Below are 26,394 nucleotides of genomic sequence, written 5' to 3'. Positions count from 1 at the left end.
TCAAGCCACAGTGGCGAGGGTAATCGCATTTTCAAAATTCTAAAAACTGATATGGCTATTACTAAGGACCGGCTACAAATCTCTAATTGTAACTAGATGGCTAACTCTACTAGTTCAAAAGTTAATTATTAAAAATTAGTTAACCAGCTCACTACTTAAGGCAATTCACTGGTTTTGTGGTGTCCGCCAACACCGACAAAACTATAACACAAAAGCCATATTTTTACCCCAAAAAGCCTATATTTGAAAATTTCTGAAAGTGTTCGCTGAAACACCTGGTATAGCCTTCATTGATCACGTGAAAGCATGTGACTCAGCTGGAAACCTCAGCAGTCATGCATGCATTGTGGAATCAGGGTGTAGAAGAGTCTCATGTGAAAATACTGGAAGATATCTATAATGACTGCCCAGCTACCATAGTCCTCCGTATAGTCAGCAATAAAATTCAAATAAGGAAGGGTGTCAGGCAGGGAGATTGATCTTGCCAATGCTATTCACCGCCTGTTTACAGGAGGTATTCAGAGGCCTATACTAAGAATATTTGGGGATAAGAGTTCTTGAACAATACCTTGGTAATCTGCAATTCACTGAAAACATTGCCTTGCCAAGTCACTCAGGGGATGAACTGCAAGGCATGATCAATGACTTGGACAGGCAGAGCAGAACAGTTGGTCTAAAGGTTAATTTGTGGAACACCAAAGTAATATGTTGAACAGTCACTGAAAGGAACAGCAGTTTGCAGTCTCTGAAGGGAACAGCAGTTTGCAATTGGTAGTGAGGTGCTGGAAGTGGTAAGGAAATATTTGTACATAGGGCAGGTAGCGACTGCAAATCCAGATTACGAGAGAGAAGTAACTAGAAGTATAAGACTGGGGGTGGAGCACATTTAGCAGCTTCTCTCAGATCGTGAATGGCAGATTACCAATATCACTGAAGAAGAAAGCGTCTTACCGGTACTTGCCGATGGGGCTGAAACAAGGAGGCTAATGAAAAGGGTTCAACTTGAATTGAGGACAATGCAGTGCGGAAAGAAATATGATGGGTATAATGTTAAGAGACCGGAAGAGGGCAGAGTGGGCCAGGGAACAAATCCGTGTTAACGACATCCACGTTGACATCAAGAAGCATAAATGGGCTTGGGCGGTTCACGTAATATGAAGACAAGATGATTAACCGATGGGTGGTAAGGGTAACAGACTGGATACCAAGAGAAGGTAAGCCAGGCTAACAGGGGGCGGCAGAGGGTTAGGTGTGTGGATGAGGTCGAAATGCTTTTGGGATAAGGTGGCCGCAGCCGGCAAAGGACAGGGTTAATTAGAGAGATACTGGAGAGGCCTTTGTCATGCAGTGGGCATAATCGGGCTGCTGCTGCTCTGCTGATGATGAAAAATGAGAGTAAAAAGCTGGAGGCACAGAAAGTTGTGGATAGATATTCAAAGGATCCTCAGCGAGTGCTTTCATTTATTTCTTGATGATTTTCAATCCTCTTTTAATGCTCGTTATTAATCCAGGATGAGGCTTTGAAAAGTGCCTCAGAGACTCAAGCCACCAAACCCTGGAACTGACCTGGTCTTATTTGCAGCAATGTATCACATGATATGCACATTGACAGAATCCTTCAACAAGGCTGGCATATGTTTACGATGACCAACGAGATGTTGAAAACGATATAGGGAAGCACCCAAGATGAAGAGGAAAGGCAGGGATGTTAACCAGAAGGGTGTTCCGGTTGGCTACCCTGCACTGGAGAGGAGGGTTGAGGGGACTGAAAAGAAGAATGGAGAAGGGGTGCAAAGGCATTGTCGCAGCGCATATACCCTTTGTCAAATTGTAAAGGCCATTTATTTGCCACATGGGCACTTGGCTTTACTTAGAAACACTGCACCATGACTTTGAAGACTGGTGGAGGAACTTTCATTCTCACTACTATACATAACTCAAGAGGAAAAAAAATCTAGTTGTGGAGTGAATAGTCAAAAGCAAGCTTATTTGTACTTGAATTTCAGCTCAAGAATAGTACCTATTTTTTGACAGCTTGATTTTCAGAAAGTAGCAACAGAGTTTCTGTGCAAAAAAAGGAATATATGCTTTCACAACTAATGGTTACAGAGCTGCTTGGGCCACACACTAATGTGAGAATGTATTATTAAGGCAGAAGAACACAGCTGAGCTGCTAAAATTTCCGTGCTTGTTATGCATATGAACATACCTTAAAATCTGGAAACAGTTCAATCCGCTTCAGGCTCAAGGTCGCATGGCACCCTTTCTTTTTGGTGCCTTTGACATTCAGCCTCTTTTTTTTTTTCAAAGTTCTCCTGCGACCAGTCAGTTGCAGTAGCTGGAGCCTAAATATAAGAATAATTTACTGAAATTAGTATTGGGTCCCAAACGGCCTTTGTCAAAATTATACAGCCCAAGGCTTCTGAGCCCTGCAGTGCAGCTCCTCTTGTACGCTCAGGGACCGTAATCTCATGGAGGCGGGAGGAACTTAAAACCTCGACCCTCCCAAGCTTACAACTGTCAGATATGCTTAGGAGCCACGCTACATGGTTCGGAAGCAAACCCCTGATGCTGTACATTTTTTGGCAAAGACTGTGCAGTACATGCACCTAGAGGAGACCAGTGCCACATATCATGTAAATGTATAACTTATACTGAAAGAAAGCAGAGATATTGTGTGTCCTTGACTGTTTCAGCACTGTTGTGAGCTGCCAAGTGATTAACAGCAATTAAAAAATCAGACTTAGAAATTAGCTTGAATGGTGCAGCCAAGACTGACAGAAAACAGTGATTAGAGGTTTGTGATTGGCCTTCACCCTGCGATGAACTGAGATTGACTGTTCCAAATGATGACCAACAAAACACACTTTAGGAAGCACTGGTTCATTCACCATACTATCACAATTGTCGTATGTAGGCAAAATGATTAAGATAATTAACAATAAAACACAGGTGCATGCAAGCTGCATGAGATAGATGTTACTGTGCTGGCTCATTTTAAAGACCTTTTCATCAGTTACATGGCTGCACCCTTCCGCGTGCAGCCATATTAATTACCAAAGGGCTATGACAGAAGCGCATTTGCTTGGTGGATATTTTACAAAGTGCAGCTTACTGTAATATATGACATGCATGGCACAGTCCAAAATGTACATGCGCTCAATCAAGTTTTAAACAGTGGAAAGTTAATTATATTTGTTTTATTATTTTAAAGACCGGGCTCGATTCTTTGGCGTATTACATAAGGGGAATTAAATTTCATATACTAGGATCAATGGGGCTGAATGATATCAAAAGCAGCCTGCAAATTACAGAACTTCATACTTGATATTTTTAATGTGTCGTTTTGTATTGCACTCTCTCTATATATGATGCAATTAAGGGGGTTTTCCCCTTAAAGAAATGCATGCAATATGAACAAATGTGTTCATATTGCCCTTCTTTGCTTTCCCTGCTCGATGCCTACGCCTTCTTAATAGTCGTACCTCGTGCTTTCCATCTGTCACCACCCTGCGTAGCTTTGCTGCAAGTACATCATGAAAAAAAAATGGTTTTTGGGGAAAAGAAATGGCGCAGTAATTGTCTCACTTATCTCGGGGGACATCTGAACCGCGCCCTAAGGGAAGGGATAAAGGAGGGACTGACAGAAGAAGGGAAGAAAGAGGTGCCGTAGTGGAGGGCTCCAGAATAATTTCCACCACTCCCGGGGGTCTTTAATGTACATTGACATCGCACAGCACACGGGCGCCTTTGCGTTTCAGTTCCATTGAAACGCGGCCGCCACGGTCGGGTTCGAATGCGGGTACTCCGGATCAGTAGCCGAGCGCCCGGCCTAACCACTGAGCCACCGTGGCCCCTAAGGCAATTGTTTGTTTGGCTTCTCATGGCGGCTTAAAAGCTTAATGGCGAAGGTCACCTTAACTACCTTCTAACAGCTAACATTTACAGGCAGCTAACAAAGATAGCACGAGATGCATTTTGAAGTATTCTTTAATATTTCCTGCAGAATACTGCATATTCTTTGTTCTCAGTTCGCGGAACTGAAAATTTTTCCCCGCAGAAAGTAATCGCATGATGGGACCAGTCCGGCCTGTCTTACGTCCGTATACGTGTGAAATAAAATTAAGCGGCACATATATATGTTTCACTAGGCAGCAGTGGGGGCCAGTTGGTTGTACATGTTTGATATCAAAAATATATATATGACCAACTGGCCCTCATAACGCGCGAAGCGAAGGGGCGCACGGAAGTGACAACTGCTGATGATCGAGTTTGCTTGAATGCACGTAATAACTGAACATGCATGGAATGCATGCACCCCTTTCGCAATAAACGCAGTTGTCAGTGCTGTGTATACACCGTTTTGTCTCGCCAACTACGAGTGTAGCGCGTTAATTTGATAAAAAAATATCCCACTGAGTGTAAAGATAGGAGTATTCGGTCTGAACACTGCTGTTCTGTGATGGAGCCACTTTTAGTTCTCGGAGCACGTTGGCCTTTTCATATTTTTCAGCGCCGTTTTTTCTTTTTTTGCCCTGTGAAGCTTCCCTTGTAGCAATACTATATAGCATATATCTTAGAAATAATAATGTAGTATATCGCATATTTTCATGCACCATAGCATATCCTTGCACCCCGGTTATGTGGCTTCGCCGCAGAGCGGCGAATGAGCACATCAGGACGAAGACGCACCATCAGTGAACCACTTCATGCACTACTAGTATATTTCTAACATGCTAGTACAATAATAATACAGGCAATACCAAAATAAAAAGTTAGTACGTACTGGGTTTTCACTTTTCCAGAATTATTTTCCAAGCAAGCACTCTAAACGGTACGTCAAGACCAATTTTGTGCCCGCGGTGAATCATTGAAAAGATGAATCGTGCTGAAAAAAAAAGAGAAAAAGGAAATACATTATTTGTATTAAATAACCCGCAACAATAGGAAGAGCGAAATAATCATCAGGACGCGCGAACGTCGCGCAATTGGTTAACGGATATATGATTTAAAGGCTGCGGCAGCCATTTAAAGGCTGCGGCAGTCATAGACCAGAAAGACGTAGGGTATGTATTTGAATTATGCATTTTGATGATTCTTATAACCTAATCTTTCATTCCTGACAGCACGCCTGCCGACACAGGCAGCTGCAGCGGGCAGCAAAATGATGCTGAGTTGCCATCTCAAACCCTCGACGAGCCAGGGCCATCAAGGACACCTGAGCCTCAACAAAGAAGAAAGCGCAAGGAAGTAGCTTCACTGCAGGCACTGCTCGATACATTTCAGGAAGCCAAGATAGAGCGGGCCGAACGCTTTGAGCGGAAAATAGCTCTCCTTGAGTGCCTTGTAAAGGCTGTAGAGGCACAGGGTCCACAGCAAATAAACGACCATGCTGAATCCTAAATCACCTTTTGAAGACTTTCCATCAGTATTACATCATAATTACTTGCATGCACCACTTAATAATATGACACACTCTGTATGTCAAAAAGGCAATCACTAAAAATGTGTCACATGCTTAAAGTGCACATACAAAGCTAGTACACACTCAGCACTGCTTTTGGGCGATAGCATTCCGCACTGTTTGGTAGCGCTGCAGTCAAAATCCAGATCATTGTCCTCGTCGTTTTCCACTTCTTCCAGCTCGGGCAGCTGGCCCAGTTCATCGAAAAAATCACGCTCATCGTTGCACATGTTGTGAAATACGCATGCGGCCATTATTGTTAGGCAGCATTGTTTAATGCTTGCAGCGTCGACCAGATAGAGCCTCCTAAAACGTTGCTTCAGCAAGCCAAACGTGTTCTCAATTGCAACACGCTGTTGCGAGTGAAACTTGTTGAACTTTTTCTTCCACGCTGCAAAGCTGCTCCCGTTGTCGCGGTATGGTGTCAACAACCATGACAACAGCGGGTACGCCGAATCCCCAAGGATGTAGTGTCCATCGGTGAATTTGTCGTCGGCATCTTCGAAAAATGGACTCTCTCGAAGCACCCTGGCGTCGTGGGCCGAGCCCGGAAACCCGATGAAGACATCAATTAACCTATTTCTGTCATCACAAATGCCCTGAAGAATCACTGATGGCCACTTCTTCCGATTGTAGTAAGACTGCGGTGGCACATCAGGCTTGTTGATCTCAACGTGGCAGCCGTCCACGCAGCCGATTGTGTTACGTGGTCCCTTGCCACAAGATTTCGCCAAGAAGCCAGCCTTGCTGCGTTCTTGCTGTTGACGGTTCGGCCAAACGATGACGGAGGAGCTGATGCTGTTTAAAAAATCCAGCACTCTTTTGACGCAGGCATGCACCGATGACACTGAAACATTAAAGCGGTCGGCTAATGAATACATGCTACACTGTGTGCCCAGGTAACCGAGAACGACGAGGCATGTTTTTTCTGGGCTCATTTGCGGACGGCCTCCTATGGGGTGCGGGAAAAACGGCGATTGTCTAAACTACGCCACAAGAGCGTCAAACGTGCTTCGTGATAGGCGTAAAAGACGCTTGAACTCGAAGTCAAAATATCGACTCGCAACGTCCTCGCAGTACCGCGGCACACGGTTCCTGTCCAGCCTTACCAGCTTCTCTGCAATCATCACAACTAAGTCGTCGAACTCCTCTTCTTCGCTATCGGAGTCCACCAGGTCCATAGCCGCTTGCATGATGGTAGGCAGTAAGCCACGGTTCATTTTTTTTTTCGTCCACGCAGTAAACGGGAGAGGTAAACAACGAAAAACTGTGGGACGACGCAACATCCAAGCGCAGCCAGCGCGGCAAAAGCAGAAGGCTTGCACGACATCTGCACTTTGACGTTCGTTTCTGATCGTCGCTAGTGTCGCGCTAGGTCTGCACTGCTGAACTGGCGCTGCATGAACGCGGAACTTTTTCTGAACTGAAGTGAACTGGTTCACGCCGTGCAGGCCGACCGTGACGCCATGATCAGGGTTGCTGACGTTTAGTCACATGACAAAAGTCTAGGCCCCACCCTAGTCGTATTTGTTGTAAAAAACCGAAGCGTCTAGACAGAGCCCGGAACCGGCCTTTTTCTTTGTGCTTACTTCAGTCCGTCCCCAGCAGTTCCTAGCTCTGGTTCCTCCCTAGAATTCTCTGTCCCTAGCAACATTTGTTTGTTTTTGTTTCGCATTTAAATAAAAATTTTGGATATGATTGCAGTACAAAGCTTATGAATTTTATAAACACATTTTTTATGTTCTGTTTCTATGTGAATTGAATTTGTTGGTACATTGTTATTTGGTGTGTCAAATCACGTGACTACTTTCCTTTCGCAGGCACAGAAGCCACAGATTTGAATCTGTCGGACCGCAGAGACACGCCGACTGCCGTTACGCTACAGTGTACTAGAAGAGGGCAGTGGAACGAACGGAGGGAGGATCGCCTTCCTACCGCGTCACCAGAAGTGTAGCCCGAAGCGGTGGCGCTCTCGTCGACCACTCTTGAAGGCGGCTGGTCTCGGCGTGCACGGCCAGTGCATTTCAGTGCGGTGTTTCGGGTGTGCCTTTTCGTTCCGTGCGGTTGTGTTTTACATACTCTTCTCATGTGAATGCGCCCACTCAATGCATCGATGAGTGAAAAGCAACGCCTCAACCACTGCTACGCCCCAGGGTGTAGTACAGTATACGCCCGAACAAAAAGTGCAAAGAAGCTGTCGCTGTTCAAGGTGCCTGCAGATCCTGAGCGGAGGTCCACGTGGGAAAGACATCTACACAGAGCCGACAAGCCGCTAACCGAAGATTGCGCGGTATGTAAACTGCATTTTGAGCAACACCTGATTATCAGAGACTGCGTGCACCGCATAAATGGAGAAGTTCGCATTCCACGAGGGACGCCTACACTTGCACCGGACGCAGTCCCCACAATTCTGCCGAACCTGCCAGCTTACCTAAGCAAAAAGCCCACTCCCCAGAGAAATGGAAGGAAAAGGAAGGGCAGTGACGAAGTCGCGCCTGAGAAAAAAGCACGAAGACAGGTTGCAGAGGAGACCGAGGTAGACGAACCTGCGGCGGGCAACGAAGTTGGTGCGGCCGCGACTGTCGCCGCGCTGATGGATATGAAGGTGCCTGGGAAGCGTTGGACGCTACATGAACTTTATGACGCATACGGAGTATGTTTCACTTCATGTACCCTCGACTCGACTTCAGGTGAGGTGACAGTGGAAAAGGCCGTGTTCATGACTGCCGACAGCGGTGGCGCTTTGCAGTCGAAGACGTTCGTGCTGGGTAAGCAGGTGGCTGGTGCGCCAGTGGCAACAATTCAAGACGCCGTTAACATCCTGCAGGAAGCACACGAAATGCATATCTGCAAAAGCGCAGCGTTGCAGAATGAAAGCTGCCTGCTGACCAGCCTTACTGTACACTTGAAAAGCCAAATTGCGCACAAGTCGGGTACAGCCTATAGCACTAACTGCCAAGGAAAGGCAGTGAAAGAGGGAACGGCTTGCGTCGTTTGCAAATATTTGCGAAAAGCCTTAGTTACGCGCCAGTCACGTCTCAATAGGCGTGAAGGAACGAAGAATAGTAACACTAACCGCGGCAGCGTTACGAGGAAGCTGCAAGCAAGTGCACGAAAAAACCAGCGACTTGTATCAAAGCTACAGAATCTCGCGCTGAACCTCAAAAAAATGAAAAGTGAGTGTGCTAGAACAGCTGAGGAAGTACTCGCTGAAAAAATAAGCGCTTTGTCTCCAAAGCAGCAGCTCGCTGTCAGGCAGTGTTTTGAGGCAGCCAGAAGGAAGAGTCCACGGGGCACGAAATATGCGAAAGACTGGATTCTGGAGTGCATTCTTCTGAAAATGAGAAGCCCGAAGCAGAAAATCTTGGTTTTGCCAAGTGAAAAAACCCTACGCAAGTACACTGCCCAGTACAGGAGCGGCTACGGGATTAATGAAAAGATGCTGGATGTTTTGAAAAAGAAAGTTGCTCAACTGAACGTGTTCCACCGCCACTGTGGAATAATCATAGATGAGATGAAGCTTGCTGAACATCTGACAGTGACAACAGGTGCAATGATTGAAGGCTTTGTTGACTTGGGACCATATACTCCAGAAAATGAAAAAACATTACCATGTAATCATGGCCTCGTTGTAATGTTCGTGCCGCTTGTTGGAAGCTGGTCTCAAGTTATTGGTGTTTTTGGGAGCAATGAGAACGTGAAAGGTGACCTGTTGGCCAAAATTGTGCTCGAGTCCACAGTTCTGACAGAAAGAGCTGGTCTCTTTGTGGACTACATAACGTGCGACGCAGCATCCTGGAACAGGAAAATGTGGCGCATGTTCAACATTCGAGCAACATCGAAAGAAGTGGTCTGTAAGAAGCCACATCCTGTCGACAGCAGCCGTTTTTTGCATTTTTTTTCCGATTTCCCGCACCTGGTCAAAAATGTCAGAAACCGGCTCCTCGTCAAAAATTTTGACACCCCTGAGGGTTTGGTTTCCATGCAGTTTGCTCGAGAGGCTTTCAAACTCGACAGTAATGCTGTTACAATGAAGGCAATGCCAGGAATAACAGGCGTGCATATCAGCCCCAACAATTTTGAAAAAATGCGCGCAAGTTATGCTTACCAACTGTTTGGCCGTGGTCCTTTGCGACATTTTTTCTGTACCGGACTCAGCTGGAGAGGAGCTGCGGTAATATTGAAGCCACGGAAAAGTTCTTCATGAGAATGAAGTCCCTGATTGGTGTAATGACTGCAAGGTACCCAGCGGAAGCACTGAGACATACCTCTGCAGGTGTTGAGAAAATAAAGGAGATGCTTAGTTTCTTGGACATCTGGGAGCAGCATACTCATAAGAAGAGTCAGCAGCGGAGGGCTTAAGAGTTACCCTGACTAGTACTCTTCAGCTCCTTCACTATTTGCACGAGCAAGTTGGCTATAGCTACTTGTTGACGTCCCGGCTTAGTCAAGATAAAGTGGAGAACTTCTTCGGGATTGTTAGACTGTCATCTGGCTGCAACTCTCACCCGACGCCGCAACAGTTCGTGCCTACAGTTCACTGTCTGTCTTTTTATAATTTGGCTCACAGTGTTGCAGGTGGGAATGCGGACAGCGATGTCATCAGTTCTCTTCTTGACACTGGGGACGAGGAGGAAACCGCAAAGCAACAGCTGATTGACACAGTGAAACTTTGCACAGAAGAGCAAGCGGGACCTTCGGGTTCATGTGACAGTGCTGAAACAGTGGGACATGATTACCATGTGCAGCAAAGTGACTCTAGGCTAATATATTATATCTCTGGCTATGTGGCAAAGAAATGTGTACTTCCAAGCAAGTGTTCTGTTTGTATCGACAGCCTATTACTTCCAGCAGAGCTAGGACGCCGCTTGTATGCTGCAGCATTTGTGCAGCACAATGATGAAGGAGGCTTGCTCTACCCCTCGCTTGAACTGTTTCGTCTTATAACCAGGCTAGAGGACATTTTCACAAGTTGTTTCAGTGCACGAAAGGTACACCGTGAAAGTGTGATGGACATCTTGCACATGATACATTGCGCTTCCCCCTTAAAGGTGGGATGCAGAGTGCATGCAGAAAGTTTGACTCCTTGCGTAGTCAGCTTTTATGTAACCACACGGCTGCATTTTTTGTCAAGGGCTTGAACAAGTCCAATATGCTGTCAAAGCGAAAGGCAGCGGAACACCTCAAGCTGAGCAGGCTTAAATAGCTACATTTGTGCCGCCCTTGCAACCGTGTATTGAGACCGCTTGCTCTCCTTGTGTTACTTTGAATAAGATGAAAAGCATGTGGAATAAAATTTGTCGACCAGTGGGCTCAGTTTCGCACTTTCTTTTTCTTGTTGGCGTCGCGTATTAAACCTTGCTTACCGCGAGCACTAAAAAATTACCGTGCTTTTGCGCGTATGAAATAACGTGCAAATTAAATCTACCAGTTATTTTGCATCTGTACAAAATGGCAGATACTGTAAACGATTTTTCTCGAAAATCGCAGAATTGGTCCCAGAAAGAACCTCTGCTTCGCGAAATTTCGTACTCTCGCAATATTCTTACCCGTGTTAGCGAAATGCTGAGGTCGCGAAAAATAGATTGACTGGCTTTCGTCTGCTTCTAGTTTTGTTTACAATGAAAAGTCCGAAATCGTAGGGTGAGTCAATAAAAGTTGACGCTGAAAAGGTTGTCTGAAAAAAGAATTTAAATAAATGGCGAAACAACAGTTGAATTACGTTGAAACAGCGTTGGTATGTGACGAAACAAGCCTTCCATTCTGGTGTGCCGTGTACGCTGCAGGGGCGAGCTTTCAAGAGTGGTCGATGGCAGCGCCGCCGCTGCAGGAGACACCGCACGCGTCAGGTGGAGAGGCGTGGTCGCGCCACTGGAAAGTATTCTAGTACACTGTAGTTACGCGGTCAGGTTACTTACCTCGCCTAGGTTAGGACAATGGGCTAGGGCATCGCCGTTAATTGCGCTTGAGGTGCACCGGGATTCTTTGATACTTGTTACGCCAATTGCGTTTGGGTCACATTCTCTCGTTCTATACTCGCCAGTTTGCGCAGTTGCGCGTACTTTGTTGTCTTGTTTTCAGTGCTCTTGTCCACTCGCGAGTTCGCGCAGTAGCGCGCGCGCATTAGCGCGTCTTTTGTTTTACGCTTTGTTTTCAGTGAAGTTGCGCCTTTTTGTTTTACGTTTTGTTGTCAGTGCAGTTGCGCGTCCTTTGTTTAAAGTTTTCTTTTCAGTGCTGTGAGCATTGTGCCTGCCGCCTCGTGGCCTCATTGGAATGGAAGGACCAAATTAACCACCTGCTGAGTCACCAGCGCGAGATAAGTATCTGTGCCCTGTGCGCAAAGCTGAATTTGCTTTTCTGAAATCCCAAAGTAGCCATGTGCGAAATAAGCACCCCGAAGCTGCGAGCTCATCAGCTCGTGAGAAAACTTTCGCATGTGACCTCTGTTGTAATGCTTTTCTCCACCGTCGTGAACTGTTGCAGCACCACGAGCAGGAGCATGGCTTTATGGCGAGACGCAGCACGGTTCAGTTCTCTTCCATTGCAGGTGAGAAAGAATCACATGTTCTTAGGTTTTGTTTGTGTATGCACGCATGAAGGAATATGTTAGCTTGTGTACAGGGAAGGTTTGTCTGAAGCCCTCGTGCTGTGTTGTGCAGAGCGCGTGCTGTGTCCCTTATCCTCCATCCTCTAGATGCTGTTGTCACCAGTATATCGTGCATCAACTAGCCCCACTGTTCACCTTATATCGGAAGTGGTCTTTCTGGTGCTTGAAATGAAAGACAAGTGAAATTGAAATAAATGCATGCAGTGTAAACACATTGAAGACTGGGCATGGTAATCTTCAAGATTTTTAAACAGCGGTAGGTGGTATACCGTAATAATGTGCCCTTTCAGGATTAGTGTTGGATCTTTCGTAGGCTATTTACAGGTTGCTGGATTTGTAAAATGCCTAACGCCTGCTTTAAAAAGTGCACTGAACCGTTTTTAAAGCTTAGGCTGGCAACAGTAGTGAAGTGTAAGTGTTGGTAGTGTTTTGGGTTTTACGTTCATGGAGGTTTACCATCTCAAAGTGACTCGGACTATTAGGGACACTCTGGGGTCCTTTGACGTGCACTGACGTCGGACACAGTAGACTGGCCTCTAGAAAATGCGACAGCCGCGGCTGGGATTGAACCCGCGTCCTTCGGGTCAGCAGCCAAGCGCCATAACTATCGAGCCATCGTGGCGATGTGCTGTCTTCAAAGTAGTCTGAGCAGTCGTTTAGTAGCTGTGTCGTGTAGAGAGTGATTAACTTCCGCTTTTTGGTCAAAGCCTACAGCTGGCTGCCTTAAGGCTTGAAGAATGTCATGTAAATGGTTGTGAACATAGCAGATCAAATGCACTCATTGTGTGGTCTCTGCATAAATATATATATTTTTTTCTTTTTGCAGAATTTCAAGCCTGGAAGGAAAACACTGAAAGGAAGGAGCAAGCGCACTTCATCGCAAAGAGAGGGGTGACGCGTTTGTCCTCTAGAGCGACAAAGAGGTACCTAGAGTGCCACCGTACCGGAGTAGCTGTGCAGTCTAGACAAGGTAAACGGCAGCCAAAGGCAGTGGGCAGTGTGAAATGCAACAAACATTGTTTTGCTGGTATGGTTGTCACTCAGGATGGTGAAAAGGTAACCGTTGAGTACCAGGCCGAGCACTATGGCCATGAGAAGAGTGTGACACACCTGCGCTTGTCCGCCACTGAAGTGGCTGCCATAGCACAAAAGCTCGGTATAGGAGTCCCCATTAGAAGGATTCTTGCAGATGCACACTCATTTGCTGAAGTTGCATTGGACAGGCTCCATACTTTGACTACGAAAGATATATATAACATAAAGTACCAAATTGGAAATGAGGAGCAAAGAGATCCCGATGACTATCAGTATGCAGATGTGGATCCATGATCTAAAGGAAAGCACAGATTCGGCTCTGTTGTATGCTGATAACGAGTTGCTCTCACGAAAAGACGTCAAGGAGTTTAACATGGCCCTTATGACTTGCACTCAAAGGGAAATGTTTTTGCACTATGGCACCAAGGCTGTATGTGTTGACACGACGCATGTTACGAATTCTTATGGGCTTCTGCTCATGACAGTGCTCGTAATTGCGGCTGACTGGTCAGGCATACCTTGTGCTTATCTCCTCTCTCAAAGCACATCGGAGGAAACTATGGTTCGGTTTTTTCAGGCAATAAAAGATAGTATTGGTCAGGCACTTTGCTGTGAGGCCTTCATGTCTGACGATGCAGCAGCATATTGCAATGCTTGACAAAAGGTAATGAGGATCCCTCAGAGACGCTTGCTCTGCACCTGGCACATAAGACGAAGTTGGACCTCCAAACTTAGCAAAGTTAGTGGCGATGAAAATAAAAAACTGGTCAGACACTCTGCGCACTTCGATGGCTTGCCCAAGCGTACCAGAATTTCAGGCTCTTCTTCAAAAATTTCTGGCGGCTAAGTCTGTGGGGGAGTGCAAAGACTTTGTGGAGTATTTCGAAAAGTCTTATGCGAAGCGTCATGAGCAGTGGGCGCATTGCTATAGGCAAGGTACTGGCCTCACGACAAACAATCACATAGAGTCTATGCACAATGAGCTAAAGGCTGTTTATTTGCGAAGAAAGCAATGCCAGCGCCTGGACAAATTGCTGCATACTTCACTAGAATTTACGAATGATCGGCTCATCAAGCAGCTCATTTCACATGTGAGGCCCATGGCAAGCCACCGGACAGCAGACTGCTATAAGAAGCACTGCGCAGGTGTCGAGCTCGCTCAATCTGGCGCGAGTGAATCACCTGATGGATGGTGGCTGGTGCAGTCGCAATCTTTGCAAGAGTTTAAACACACTGTAGTAAAGGGCAGCATACCATGATAAGGGTGCAGCTACAGTTGCAAACAATGCAACATATGTATCCACACCTTGCAATGTGTATTCTTGGATTACAAGCAGCACTTGAGTTTGTGTAAGCATATGAATGCAGTTGCTCAATGGGAGCGTGAAAAAGACAATTCAAGCGCTCAGGGATCGACTGAAAAAGGCGCAGCTCTTCCTTCGACTTCAACAGAAAATGATTCATTCGCTCTAGATGAGCCCCAGGCACTTCTCGACAGCATCCAGGCTGATGCAATCCCTGAGCCGCAAAGTCGTGGTATTGAAAACATCCGTACTTTGCTTGGAGCTGCTTTACAAGACTTAGCGAACAAGGAATCAGGCGATGCAGCTTAAGAAGAGTTCGTGATAAAGAAAGTCCATGAGATAAGACAAGCGCTAAAGCAATTTCCAGATAAGCAGCCATCTGCAGCAAAGCGCACTGCTACAAACAAAAATCTGGAAAAGCAGCCAGATTATTAGCCCAAAAGGCAGCACACCTCTGCGAGCACACAGTTTCCAACATTTTGTGTTCATATGTACTTTTTATTTTATGCCTATGTGTACACCGTTTCATCAGGAGAAATCCCTGCAAATGTATTGAAGTTTTGACTGCTCCGAACTAAAGATGGGAGTCGAGGCCTTGTCAGGCTCCATGCCTTTTGCCTCGTCTTCCACTTTCAACTGAAAGGAAATAAAATGGTCTGAATCTGAAATAAAAAGCCTCAGCCTTCTCAGGAATGAGAAAGCGGCTGAGGTGCATCATGTATTAAAGCAAACCAGTGGTTCAAGATTTAGTTTTTCAAGCACCGCTGCTTCTTTTAAAACGCTAAAAACAGAATGTATGTTAACAATGGCATTATCATCTAAGAGCAGTGCTGGATGAAAAGGAATGCATTCATTATAAAATTGAGTTAAATACTTTTTTTTTCAGTGTTTCCAGTTGCACACATGAAAATAAATTGCGATTGACCGTAAGATCATCTCTGCATTCGCAAATAGGTTTGCCTTGCTTTGTTAGCAGGAAGTTATGCGTAAGGTGCGTGTGACCTATCCGGAGACGGCATAAAATCACTTCCTTAAAACGTTCCTGGTGCACACGATTTAAATTCACCTAAAACTGGCTTCACCAAGTGTAGTCTATAATTCACTTCGCCGTTCCATTCCGACTACCATTTTTCTCTTAATTTACGCTGTGCCAAGTTTATGCAATGCTAAAAGGTATATTTACTTTTTTTATTTCCTTCCCACGAGCTTTAGCAGTGCAGTAATTGCCCTCTCGTTGCCTCTTATTTCGACATGACTGGGAACCCAGCAGAACTTTGTTTTGTCCACGAGCTGGGGCTGTTGCTATCTTGTGCATGATGTCACCAAGAATCGGAGTGACTGCATTTCTAGAGTGAAAAGCTGTAAGTATACTGAGGAAGTCTGTGTAAATAATACTGTTGGTAAGGTTTTCGTTTTCTATTTTTTATATGGCCACACAGACTGTGTAACATTCTGCAGTGAAGATGGATGAGCACTGTGGAAGTCGTACTGTTTTCTCCGACTTCCCTCGGACCACTGCGCTTCCTAAGTAAACGTCCGTTTTTGAACCATCTGTATAAAACTACTGTACTTTTCTTCCAGTGCAAGGAATTCTTGTACTATATGTTGTTGCGGAGTTTGTTTCTTATGAAACTGTGTAAGAGTGAGATCACAGATTGCAGGAAAATGGTACCATGCAGGCAGTGGATCTCGTCTTTGAGCAATGTTAGGTAATGTATCTAGTACGCAATTGTTTTGGCACATCTCTTCAATACGCAGAATGAGTAGCCTGATAGCGAGCGGTTTGTTGTGAAACAGTGTTCTAGATGGGCACTTTGCGGCTATTGGGCAACATAGGTGTTTGGGAAGTGAACGGATGTTTAAAATGTATGAGCATGTGAGCATGGTGCTTCTATCTGTAAGCAATGGCTTGTTGATTTCTACATGAAGACTAGTTATGTTTGACGTTCTGTAAGCACCAGAGTAAAGACGCCAACCTAAATTATGTATTGGATCTAGTCGTTTCAGGTATGAAGGCCTCGTTGACCCATAAACTATACATCCGTAGTCTAAGGTGGAGCGTACCATGTAGCGATAAATTTGTAAAAGACGTCCTGTCAGCACCCCAACGTTTACATGACAGTACTTTGAGTATATTTAGGGATCCGGAGGCTTTCTTTTTCAGTGCGTTTATATGAGGCAGGAAATTGAGTTTTTTGTCAAAAGTTGTACCCAGAAAGTTGTGCTCTTTTTTGACAGGTATCCGTGATCCGTTCAGGTGTATAAAAGGGTCAGCTTGTATGCTTCGTTTAAGCAAGAAAAGGATGGCTACTGTTTTCTGTGTGCAAAACTGGAAACCGTAGTGATCTGCCCATGTCACTAGTTTATTCATTGTCAACTGTATTTGTCTCTCGCATGTTGCTACGTTTGAGGACGTGCAAGCTATTTGAAGATCATCAAGGTACACTGAATACAGGATGGACTTTGGGATTATTTTACTTATGGCATTCATTTTTATGCTAAACAATGTCGTGCTTAAAATACATCCCTGAGGAACCCCATTCTCTTGAACGAAGCTCCTGGACAGAGTTGATCCCAGGCGTACTTGAAATGAGCGGTCGGAAAGGAAGTCAGTTTAACATCCTACCGCGAATACCTAGGTCGCCAAGGTCGCGGACGATACCAAACTTCCAGGTTGTATCATACGCTTCCTCCATATCAAAGAAAACGGCAAGACAGTGCTGTTTGTGTATAAAAGCTTCTCTTATTGTTTTCGAGGCGAACTAAATGGTCTGTTGAGCATCCCTTTTTTAACCGCATTGATGGGCATCAAGTTCGCGGGGTTCAAGGACAAATGTTAATCTTATTTTTTTTGTTATTTGACAGCTTACAGATGAAATGTAACTCTGCCATGAGGCTTTCTCAGCACTGTGACTGACGTACTGAGCTTGAGGTTCTATGTGTAGGGTATCTGCGAAATTTGCCCCAAGCTCTATTTTGTTGTTTTTTGCTTCCTTGCATTCCTTTGTCCACCACACTGTGTTTTTGCCGCACCACTCCTGAAGACTGAGGAACAGCTAAGTGTACGGCAGTAATTATGCAATTCGGGAACATTTCGTTGATGCTGAGGTTTTCTAAAGCTATATTTTCTAAATTGGCCTGTGCTCAAATTTCCCAGTCTGCTAAATGCAGCTTCCAATGTCGCGGTTTAGTTGGGATGATTTATAGTGCTGATGTCAAACTATTAATACAGGAAGGTGATCGCTGCCATATGGCTTGTTGATAACGTTCCATTTAAAATCGTTAAAAACAGATGGTGAACTAAAAGACAAATATAAACAGCTCATATTGCCCGAGGTTGGAGAGCAGTATGTGGCCTTTTCCGTCTTTAAAAGACATATATTGTTTCTGAGAGTAAAATCTTGGATGGTTTGCCCCCTAGAGTCGCAGCGCTCGCTTCCCCAAAAAGGGGAGTAGGCGTTAAAATCCCCAACTACCAGATATGGCTCTGGAAGTTCATCTACCACCTCTTGTAGATCATGGGCTATTAATGCAAATTGTGGAGGAATGTATACTGAACAGATTGTTAGTGTTTTATAGGTGATGATGCTGACTGCAACTGCTTCAAGTTTTGTAATGAGCTTGATCTCTTGAGCAGGGACGCCGCTTTGAACGACAATCGCGACGCCTCCCAAGAGTCGATTTGCCTGCTCTCGATCGCGTCTAAAAGTTTGATAATGTTTCAAGATATGCACATGTTGTGGACCAAGATTGGTCTCCTGAAAACATAAAACTATGGGTAACTTTCACCCTAAAATATGTGTTATGTCACTGTGATTCCGCATTCCCCTACAATTCCACTGAATTCAAAAAAGGCATGTTTGTGTTTTTGAGAGGAAATGAAAGGGGATTTACTTAGGTATGGGCCCGTTATGAGGGGCCTGTCTTTTTTTCGCTCAAGAGAGCAGTTCCGCCGCTGCAAAGCAGGCGGACTGGGAGTTATATCCATCACCTTGCCAGAACTGCTGCAGGACCACGCAGCTGCGGTTGTGTTAGTTTCAGGCCTCCCCTGACAGGGGAAGTCCTGCGGGATGCCGACCAATGGACCGGCTCTCCCTGCTTTGGCAATGACAGGGCAGCATTCGCTGACCCTGCCTGGGGCGTCGATGGCCCTGCCATAGGCTCTGTGAAAGCGGCCTTGGCAGGTGCCGGATTGCTGTGTGGTGCTACGCCCCTGCGCACCACATCAGCGAAGTTTTGTTTTGCTGTGAAAAAGAATGTGTTTGTAAGCGCAAAACGCCTTCTCGCTTCTTTAAATGAAATGTTTTCCTTTGTTTTTATGGTGATTATCTCTTTTTCTTTCTTCCAGGACGGACACGCCCTGGAGTATGCAGCATGGTCTCCTTCACAGTTTGCACAGTGCGGGGCTGCGTCACATCCATCAGACTGGTGATCATTCGAAGCACATTTTGCACAAGTTTTGCGACCGTGGCAACTCTGTGAGCCATGGCCGAACCTTTGACAATTGAAACATCTGCGAGGGTTGGATATGTATGGTCTTACATTAACTTTCAAATATCCGACATCAATTGTGTCGGGCAATGTGCTGGTGTTGAACGTAAGGGTCAAGTGTTTGGTGTCTATTTCCTTATTGTCCTGGATTTTGATTCGGTGGACATCTATGACGTCTTGGTCGGTGGGCCCTTCGAGCATTTCTTTTTCGGTGATGTGAACAAAATCATTTTCGGATATTACGCCTCGGGCAGTTTTAAGTGAGTGATGAGAAGTCACGGAGACAGGGATTTCCGCTATGGACGTTAGGTTGGAGAACTTAAAGTGTTGGACATTGTCGCACAGTTCAAGCAATAAATCGCCGCTGGCCATTTTTGAGAGCTTATAGTCAATGCCTAATGTTTCTGTCAAGCAGATTGACACAAGGAAGGGGGATATTATTCTTGCCTGCTTATGTTCTTCTTCACTGTGGATCACGTGATATTTTGGAAAAGTTACTCTTCTTTTTTGAAAGAAGTCGTCTTCCTCGTTCTGCCCTCTTTTGAGAAAGCGATCTTGTTTTTAAAGTGGGGGAGCCACAAAAAATTAAGTTTTTCGGTCATGGTGCCAGTCACCCACCATGGAGCCCAACTAAGCGACGAGACAGGAATTTGCAAGGAAGGCCTGCCCACGCCACCTGTACACCTTAACTATAATCAAATATGGCGCAACTCACGGTGGTTGGTCACACAAGGTTTAACCCTCGCTGCCAGGAAAAACGAAGAAGTGAGTAGGAGGAAGGATAGTTGTGCGAAAGGGGTAGGAAAGTAAAAGATAGAGGAGAGGATAGGAAAAGGCATACAGATTTCCCCCAGTCGGGTCAGGTCGGAGGTGCCGTCTACAGGAATCTGGGGCCAAAATGGTGTATTGCCTTCGCCGAGGGGCCTTACAGGTCCAAACACTCGGCATCGGCTCAACCACCAGGAACCCCTTTTCCCCGGACACGGCGATGCCACGCACGGCGAAGCGCGGGTGCTCGGGTCCGTGGTGAAGCACTGTTCACCATCATCTCCCTGCGGGAATGTCCCTGCGGATTCTCGGGAACCCGTGGTGTCGCCGAGCTGTGAAGGGAGACAGCGCAGCGGAGGTCGGGTGATCCCATCATGGAGGTGGCAGCCATCGGACACTAGGTCCGTGCTGTCGTAGACCTCCCTTGAACCACCGATGCAAGCCTACTGCGCCCCATTCAATCGTGGAGGTGGCAGCCGATGGACATAAATTATGGTGAGGAATGAAAAAGAATAAAAATGAAAGAGCCTCTGCCTGTGGACCGATGGGCAGAGGGATCGTGCTGCCGAGAGGCTCCCTTGGATTGGCTGCATTAAAAGGTTCCTGGAAAGCGTATTTGAGCTTGCTTATAATAGCGCCTTTCATTATGTGGAGTACAGGCCACCGAGTGTTCATGCCGCGTACAGTACTTCAAAAGCGGACCAATCATTTACAATATATTTAAAATTCGCGGCGACCTGCGGTGCCGCGTGTTCGCCCGAAACCCAAGCTCGTTACGTCAGCAGCAAAGGTCTTTTATTGGTTTGCCATGACGTCACGCCCCTCCCATGGCCGCGGCCGGAATCTCCGCCCCCTCTCCCACCGAGTGGGTGGGACCGACAGAGGCGTGCCAACATTTCAGCGCGCAAAAAAGTGACGAGAGAAAGGTGCAAAGATGCGTAAATTCAAATTTTGTCTACAGATAACTCAGCTTCCATAAAACGCATTAAAAAATTCTAGCCGGAGGATATTTGTGACCAGCGCCCTTTAACATCGTAGGCATGCCAAAACTTTATTCGGAGCCCCTTTAAGCCTACGGCGTTTCAGGATGTCGTCGACGGGTCCTGGCTATGGCTTTTCCTGCTGCTGCCAAGTTCCTGGGGCTGTTGACAGGAGTGCACCGGTGTCTTCCTGTGGTCCTCTCTGTTCCTACTACCACTTGCCTCCCTTAGACCGATTCCTTCGACGCAATGCCAGCGACACGTCGCAGTTCATCCACCCGTGTCCACCCTGTCCCTTGGACATCCAGCAAAATGGTGGCCCTTTGTTTTCGTATAAACATGGAATGTTCAAACTTAATGTTCAAACTTAGGTACAGAGCAGGCTATTCAAGTTTTGTAGCTAGGAAAGTTGTGTTGTTACCAACAATGATAAATTACCTCTATCTAGTGCATGTTTTTCTTTCCTACCAACAAACGACAGGATGCAGAGGACACTGCTTGCTTTTTTTTTGTTAAACCTTTATTCAATGCCGCAGGAAATGCAGCAGCCATGGAGATCCTGCTGGCCTTTCCTCTTCCTTTGGCTCCTTTGTTCCAGCTTTTGGCTCAACATGTCATTAGCATGGGTAGTGGTCATACAATGACGCTGGACACTGCCTTGTCTAGGCCTCTCGCTTTGAAAATGTACTGTTCGAACTTACCTTCAGGTTACACCATGTGCTAAAAATGCAGTTCTATAACAAGTACAAGGCATCCACTAATACCCATGCAGTACTCTTGGCATTGTGTTGTGGCAAGTTATATTTTCCAGAAGCTGCAGTTTTGGGAAGAAATGAGGCTTAACCCGATTTCTGAGAAATCTGCTAGAACAGAGTTCCAACTGAAAACACATGGTGTTGAAAGAGTACAGAACCAAATTTGAGTTGTTTTCTCACTTTCGAATGATGCGCAGCACACTGAAAAATGGCCATGCAGACGGACTGCGCCAACAAATGGTGCATAATTTATAACTGCCTTTTTTTCGCTTTTCTGGTTTCAAGTGCTAAACGACCGCTGTGATGTACACAAGGCGATCAGGTTGCGCAAGGCATGAAAAAAACTGCAGTATGGTCACTGCTTTATTCGTTTCACCTCACATCAACTGTTATGCAAGCCTACCCAATAGTTGAACGATTATTTTTTGCATGCCTTCTGTGAATTGGACACATCATGTATGTGCGTATGTCACTGCTGCCATGCAGCGTTCACATCGAAACGGCATGAGGAAAAAATCGTAAATTATCAGCAGGCTTAAGCGAATGCCATGTCCTTGTATATACAATTTTATTTACATAGCATCGTTCCAAATGAAAAAAAACATGCGGCCAAAAATTTGTTGCCTCTATGCCAGTGTTTTGCTAAGCGGTCACAAAGTCTGATACACTATTGACAAGGTTTCACTACAGCTTATTTTATTTCATGCGATTTTTAATGCGGAATTGAAATTGGACCCAAGATGTTTTCATTTCTACCATAGTCTTGACAAGTTTTGCTCATTGTCGATTTTTTCATTCATGGTAAAAATTTAATTTATGGACCATTATGGCTTTGTTGGTGATGGTTCTGCAACAGACTCATCCACTGCTGCAAAATTTGCATTTCAAAGTTTTCCCAGCCACTCTATTCAAGCTCATAATTCGCACACACATAAAGAACCCAGTTGAAAGTGAATGGCGGTATAGTCTAATCTCAAGAAACTTTTCAAACCCTGTAGTTTACTTGCAGAAATCAGCTGGTGATAGGAACATGTGCATTTCATTTTTGGCCTTAAAAGCTTATGTTATGAGGTTGCTTTGAAAACTGCATATTAATGCAATAGCCTTAAAGGTGCAATTTCTTCAGAAAAAGTGGCATCTCTCTGTGTCATAAAAATCCCTGGTTGGTAGAGACAGGTCATGTGACCTTGTGACATCGCAATCTAATTACTGATTGGTCGAGTGAGATCGCGTGAATTGGTTATCGCAACTTGCCTACTGTGGGGGGTGAAAATTAATTGGTCATTAGAGGTCACATGATCATGCGGCGTCCTCGTAACCTGCCTACCATGCCAGGTGGCACTACGGAACTGCTTCTGCAACACTCCTGCATGTCACACAGTAACAAAAAGGCCATTTGGGCTTGTGAGCAAAAACCTAGGAAAACAAAAAGCACGGGAGGGATCTCTAATGCTATTGTATTGTACACCCAAGGGTAGAAGCGCCCCATCACATTTTTGGAAAAGAATTTTTCAAACTTTATTGAAATATTAATTTTTCTTGCAAATCATTCAGAAATCATGTTCCCATTACACCGTTCCAAACATGAAGGCAAAGTTGGAGCATTAAAAGTGTCTCGCGAAACCAAAGCTAACTGTTTCAGTTTGATACACAGAAAAATAAATGGAAGATTTTTGTGACATTTACTTTTTCAGTTTACATCCTACCAACACTGAGGTTTGGTTTCTATGGTGCCATGTGTCATCTCAACAATAGCAAGGGAAGGATGCTAGAATTCTTGAACCACAATGGGATCAAGTTATATGTGTAAACATTGAAGGCTTGCCTCACATGGGACTATAACTGGAAATCTTCCTGTCCGCGTATGGATTTGGCAGATAGTAACCCTCTCGACTGCTTTATGCATTCATAGATGTTTCAAATCATTTTAGCTGTTTTTCTTGAAAAACATTTTTTGCTACTTATTTTTCCTATATATTTACCTGTGCAATGAACTAGAATAAGTAACTTTTTTATGCTGCAGTTCCAAAAAGATGCCTGCATAAAGACAGTTTTTTTTTAGTCATTCCAACATACTTGACAATTGGTAATTACACTCCTCACCTTTATGTACATGAACAGTTATTTCCCTCTTAGTGAACTATTTTAAAGTTTCACTGCTGGCCTTGCATGTATATTTAGCAAAATTAAAAATTCAATCTGTTTTAACACTTTCATTAGGGCCCACTTTCAGGGCCGTCACACGGAATTCGTACTCGATGAAAAAGTAGTTCGTTCTTCGAGCAATAAAAGGCTAAATTGCAAGCCGAAATTACAATGTCACGAATTTTGCTGCCTGTGGTTTGTTTGAGATAGTGAGACTCTAAATAGCTAATTTTCTTGACTGTTGATTCGTCAGCGGAGCAATGCAAGATGCTGCAGAGCATGGCCCATTGTTACTAAGTGCGATTTTTTAAAGTTTTATCGTGCTGTAATATTGTATTCTTATCTGCTGTTTTTTCTGGAAAAGTTGTCTCGTGGGATGCAGAGGAGAATTTTAAGTTGGCTAGTATTGATAGAATGCCAGCTCCTAATCACAAAAAGACCAGTCTCGCTGAAAAACACCTCTTGGAACGTAGAAAAAAGCTAGAACTAAAATATAGGTATCGTTGCTACAGACCAACTTCGCAAGTGCAGGTGAGATGACATCGCAAAAAATAACACTATCTATGAAGCTGACAAATGCCCATGAAGGTTACGCATCTGAGTATTGAAGCAAGCGTCATTTCCAAATGCTAGTGCACTTTCATCACACAACGAAGAGTGGAAAAGGCAGCATCTGAATTTTGCAAGTTAAAGACAGCTTTTACTTGGTGGCGCCAGAGGCAGGCAGATCGTTTCAGTATCCTTGGTCTGGCGATTCGTGTCTGTGTGGTTTCATTTTTGATGTGCCATGATTTACAAGTATGGAGCAGCAGTTAACCCAAACGCTTTCCAAGTGTTCCTCGGACGAAGTTTGTCAGTACAGTAGAACCTTGTTGATACATTCCCGGTTCGTACACTCAAAATCATGGACATAATTGTCTTATTTTTTCCGGTTAATATGTTCCCAGAAACGCCATTTCCCGGCTACTACGCTTAAATATTTTGACAAATTGTGCTCGTATAATACGTTTATTGACCAAGCGCACATGTGCAAACTTACAAGTGGGCCGAATGAGAGGGCACATGACGTGTTTTTGCGGCAGTCACACACTGTGGTGGCTTCTTTGCGGTGTCACAATGCGACGAGGCAGAGCACCACCGCCGCCATCAAGAACAAAAAATAAAAACTGCGTGCTAGCGTTCGCAATGGATATTTCTGCAGGGTCCCAATATGAAGAGGAGAAACGCTGAGGTTTCTTTGCGGTGCATAAGGGAAACGAGGCGAAGCTTCTATCAACTACAGCGATGAACTTGTATATGAATTGGCCGGGTCTGGGACATGCAGCTTAAAAAGCAGCACTGCGACAATTAGCTGCTGCAGTGGCTTTCTCACAGTACTGCGGAGCAAAAGGGTGAAGCATCCAAAAATTGCAAGGCAGAGAATTTGGTTACTTTCGTCACTGCTATTGACGGACCGTACGCATTACGAATTTCCTTCCGCGTTAAAGAAAGCGCGATCGCAGACTGAATTCAGCGAGCTATGAAATAGGATCTGTTCAGCACTTGTGCCAAGAAATGCCAATTGGCATTTTTATAAAGTGAAATTGTCAATAAATGTTTTTTTCCCTCAATTCAGCAGTTACATTTCTCAAAATGAGGTGGTTTGAATAATGTTCCTTCTTGCAAGTGAGGTTTTACTGTATTCCTGTCAATCAACAGTGCAGACACATCACAGCCGCCACTTAACGCACCTGCGCAGTGCTCACAAGAAGTCTCCCTTCAGATTCTTTCCACGGAGCGCATGGTTAGCGGCACTAGGGACGGCACATGCAACGACATCCATCTATCTACTGAACACGAGGGTTCCAAGGTTCGAGCGACACTGTCGAGAGAGAGACTCGGCAGTAACATACGACCGCACTCTGCAGGTCGAGGCAATAGCTCGTTTGCTGCCAACTCGTCAGTGCCCAATACTCTTGGTATCCAGGCAGTCCAGTTTTCTAAGTCCTCAAAAGCATTGTGCACTCTCTGGGGCTAAGTTTGGGGAAATGCAGGACGAAGCTAACAGAGTTTATTGCGAAAACTTTGTGACCGGGAACGGGATCCATACCAGCTGCTGGTGTCAACGAAGAGACAAAAGATGCCTTCAACGTCTGGCCGGCGGTTGCTTTTACTTTGGCTGCTGCTAGCCCCGCTTGTAGTCAACAACCACAGAGTCCGCATTTACGTCATGGTTCACGTCACTTTTTGGAGGTGACATCATCAGAGAGTCCAGAGTTTGAGTCAGAGAGGTGGAAAAATCGTTCTGAACTCAGAATCCAAATCTCTCTGCAATAAATTAGTCTTTTGCTGCTGGACAAACAACTCTTTGAAATGCCCACATATTGGATTTTGCTAACAATAGAGTTGTTCTCGGTGTCCCTTTAAGCTGAGTCAGGTGAAAATAGTGACTCTGTCATTAAAATGCAGTTAGCAATACAGGCCAGCTTTGAAGACAGAGATAGAAAGGGCACATACATAACCAGTGCATTCGTCTTTGCACTGTGGTTTTGCAAGGAAAGGAACCTCTCTTACAGCTAAACTAATTGTGCGTGTTTGTTTGGCTCTCTCTTACATGTGCGCACCAAAGACCTGCAGCATGGCATCAGCAGTGGTTCGTCTGCTGCAAAGAAGCAACTTCTTTAATATTCAGCATTCAATGTGTTGCAAGTGCAATACGTGAAAGCTGCTGTCCAACTGTGTATGAAAACAGCCTACAAATTCCTGTGGGTGAACTGCTTCATTATGAGAGTTCATGGTACTGGAGGGCACTGGCCCACAGAATAAATTGCTGTTCCCTAGTACGTTTCTTTTGTCACTTTTATTG

The 26,394-nt window shown here is 45.1% G+C and overlaps 2 protein-coding genes across 7 annotated transcripts in view; one reads left to right on the top strand and one right to left on the bottom strand.

Moving 5' to 3' along the window:
• The first annotated feature begins 7,303 nt into the window (after positions 1-7,303).
• LOC144116184 (uncharacterized) lies at positions 7,304-26,371 on the top strand. 5 transcript variants are annotated; one of them, XR_013311773.1, is made up of 3 exons: positions 7,304-12,011; positions 12,898-15,938; positions 18,759-26,371. XR_013311773.1 is itself a non-coding variant. In XM_077650902.1 (3 exons), the coding sequence occupies exons 1-3, from the start codon at positions 11,972-11,974 to the stop codon at positions 18,890-18,892; spliced, it is 318 nt and encodes a 105-aa protein (XP_077507028.1). In that variant the 5' UTR covers positions 7,304-11,971; the 3' UTR covers positions 18,893-26,371. The 5 variants fall into 5 exon arrangements, 1 of the variants encoding a protein (XP_077507028.1); XR_013311772.1 differs by having other exon boundaries at positions 12,898-18,674; XR_013311774.1 differs by having other exon boundaries at positions 12,898-20,164; positions 20,756-26,371.
• The window catches only part of LOC144116183 (uncharacterized), a 29,276-nt gene continuing 17,798 nt past the window's right edge, over positions 14,917-26,394 (bottom strand). Inside the window, exon 6 of one of the 2 annotated variants that reach the window (XM_077650900.1) lies at positions 14,917-15,046. The gene's annotated coding sequence lies outside the window, so the exon portion shown is untranslated. Of the gene's footprint in view, positions 15,115-26,394 lie in introns of both variants that reach the window. The other variant, XM_077650901.1, reaches the window with a different exon arrangement.

The sequence above is a fragment of the Amblyomma americanum genome, chromosome 1 (assembly GCF_052857255.1).
Source record: "Amblyomma americanum isolate KBUSLIRL-KWMA chromosome 1, ASM5285725v1, whole genome shotgun sequence".
In the NCBI taxonomy this organism is placed as follows: Eukaryota; Metazoa; Arthropoda; class Arachnida; order Ixodida; family Ixodidae; genus Amblyomma; species Amblyomma americanum.
The sequence above is the reverse complement of the archived record's forward strand: the minus strand, read 5'-3'. Positions and strand labels throughout refer to the sequence as shown.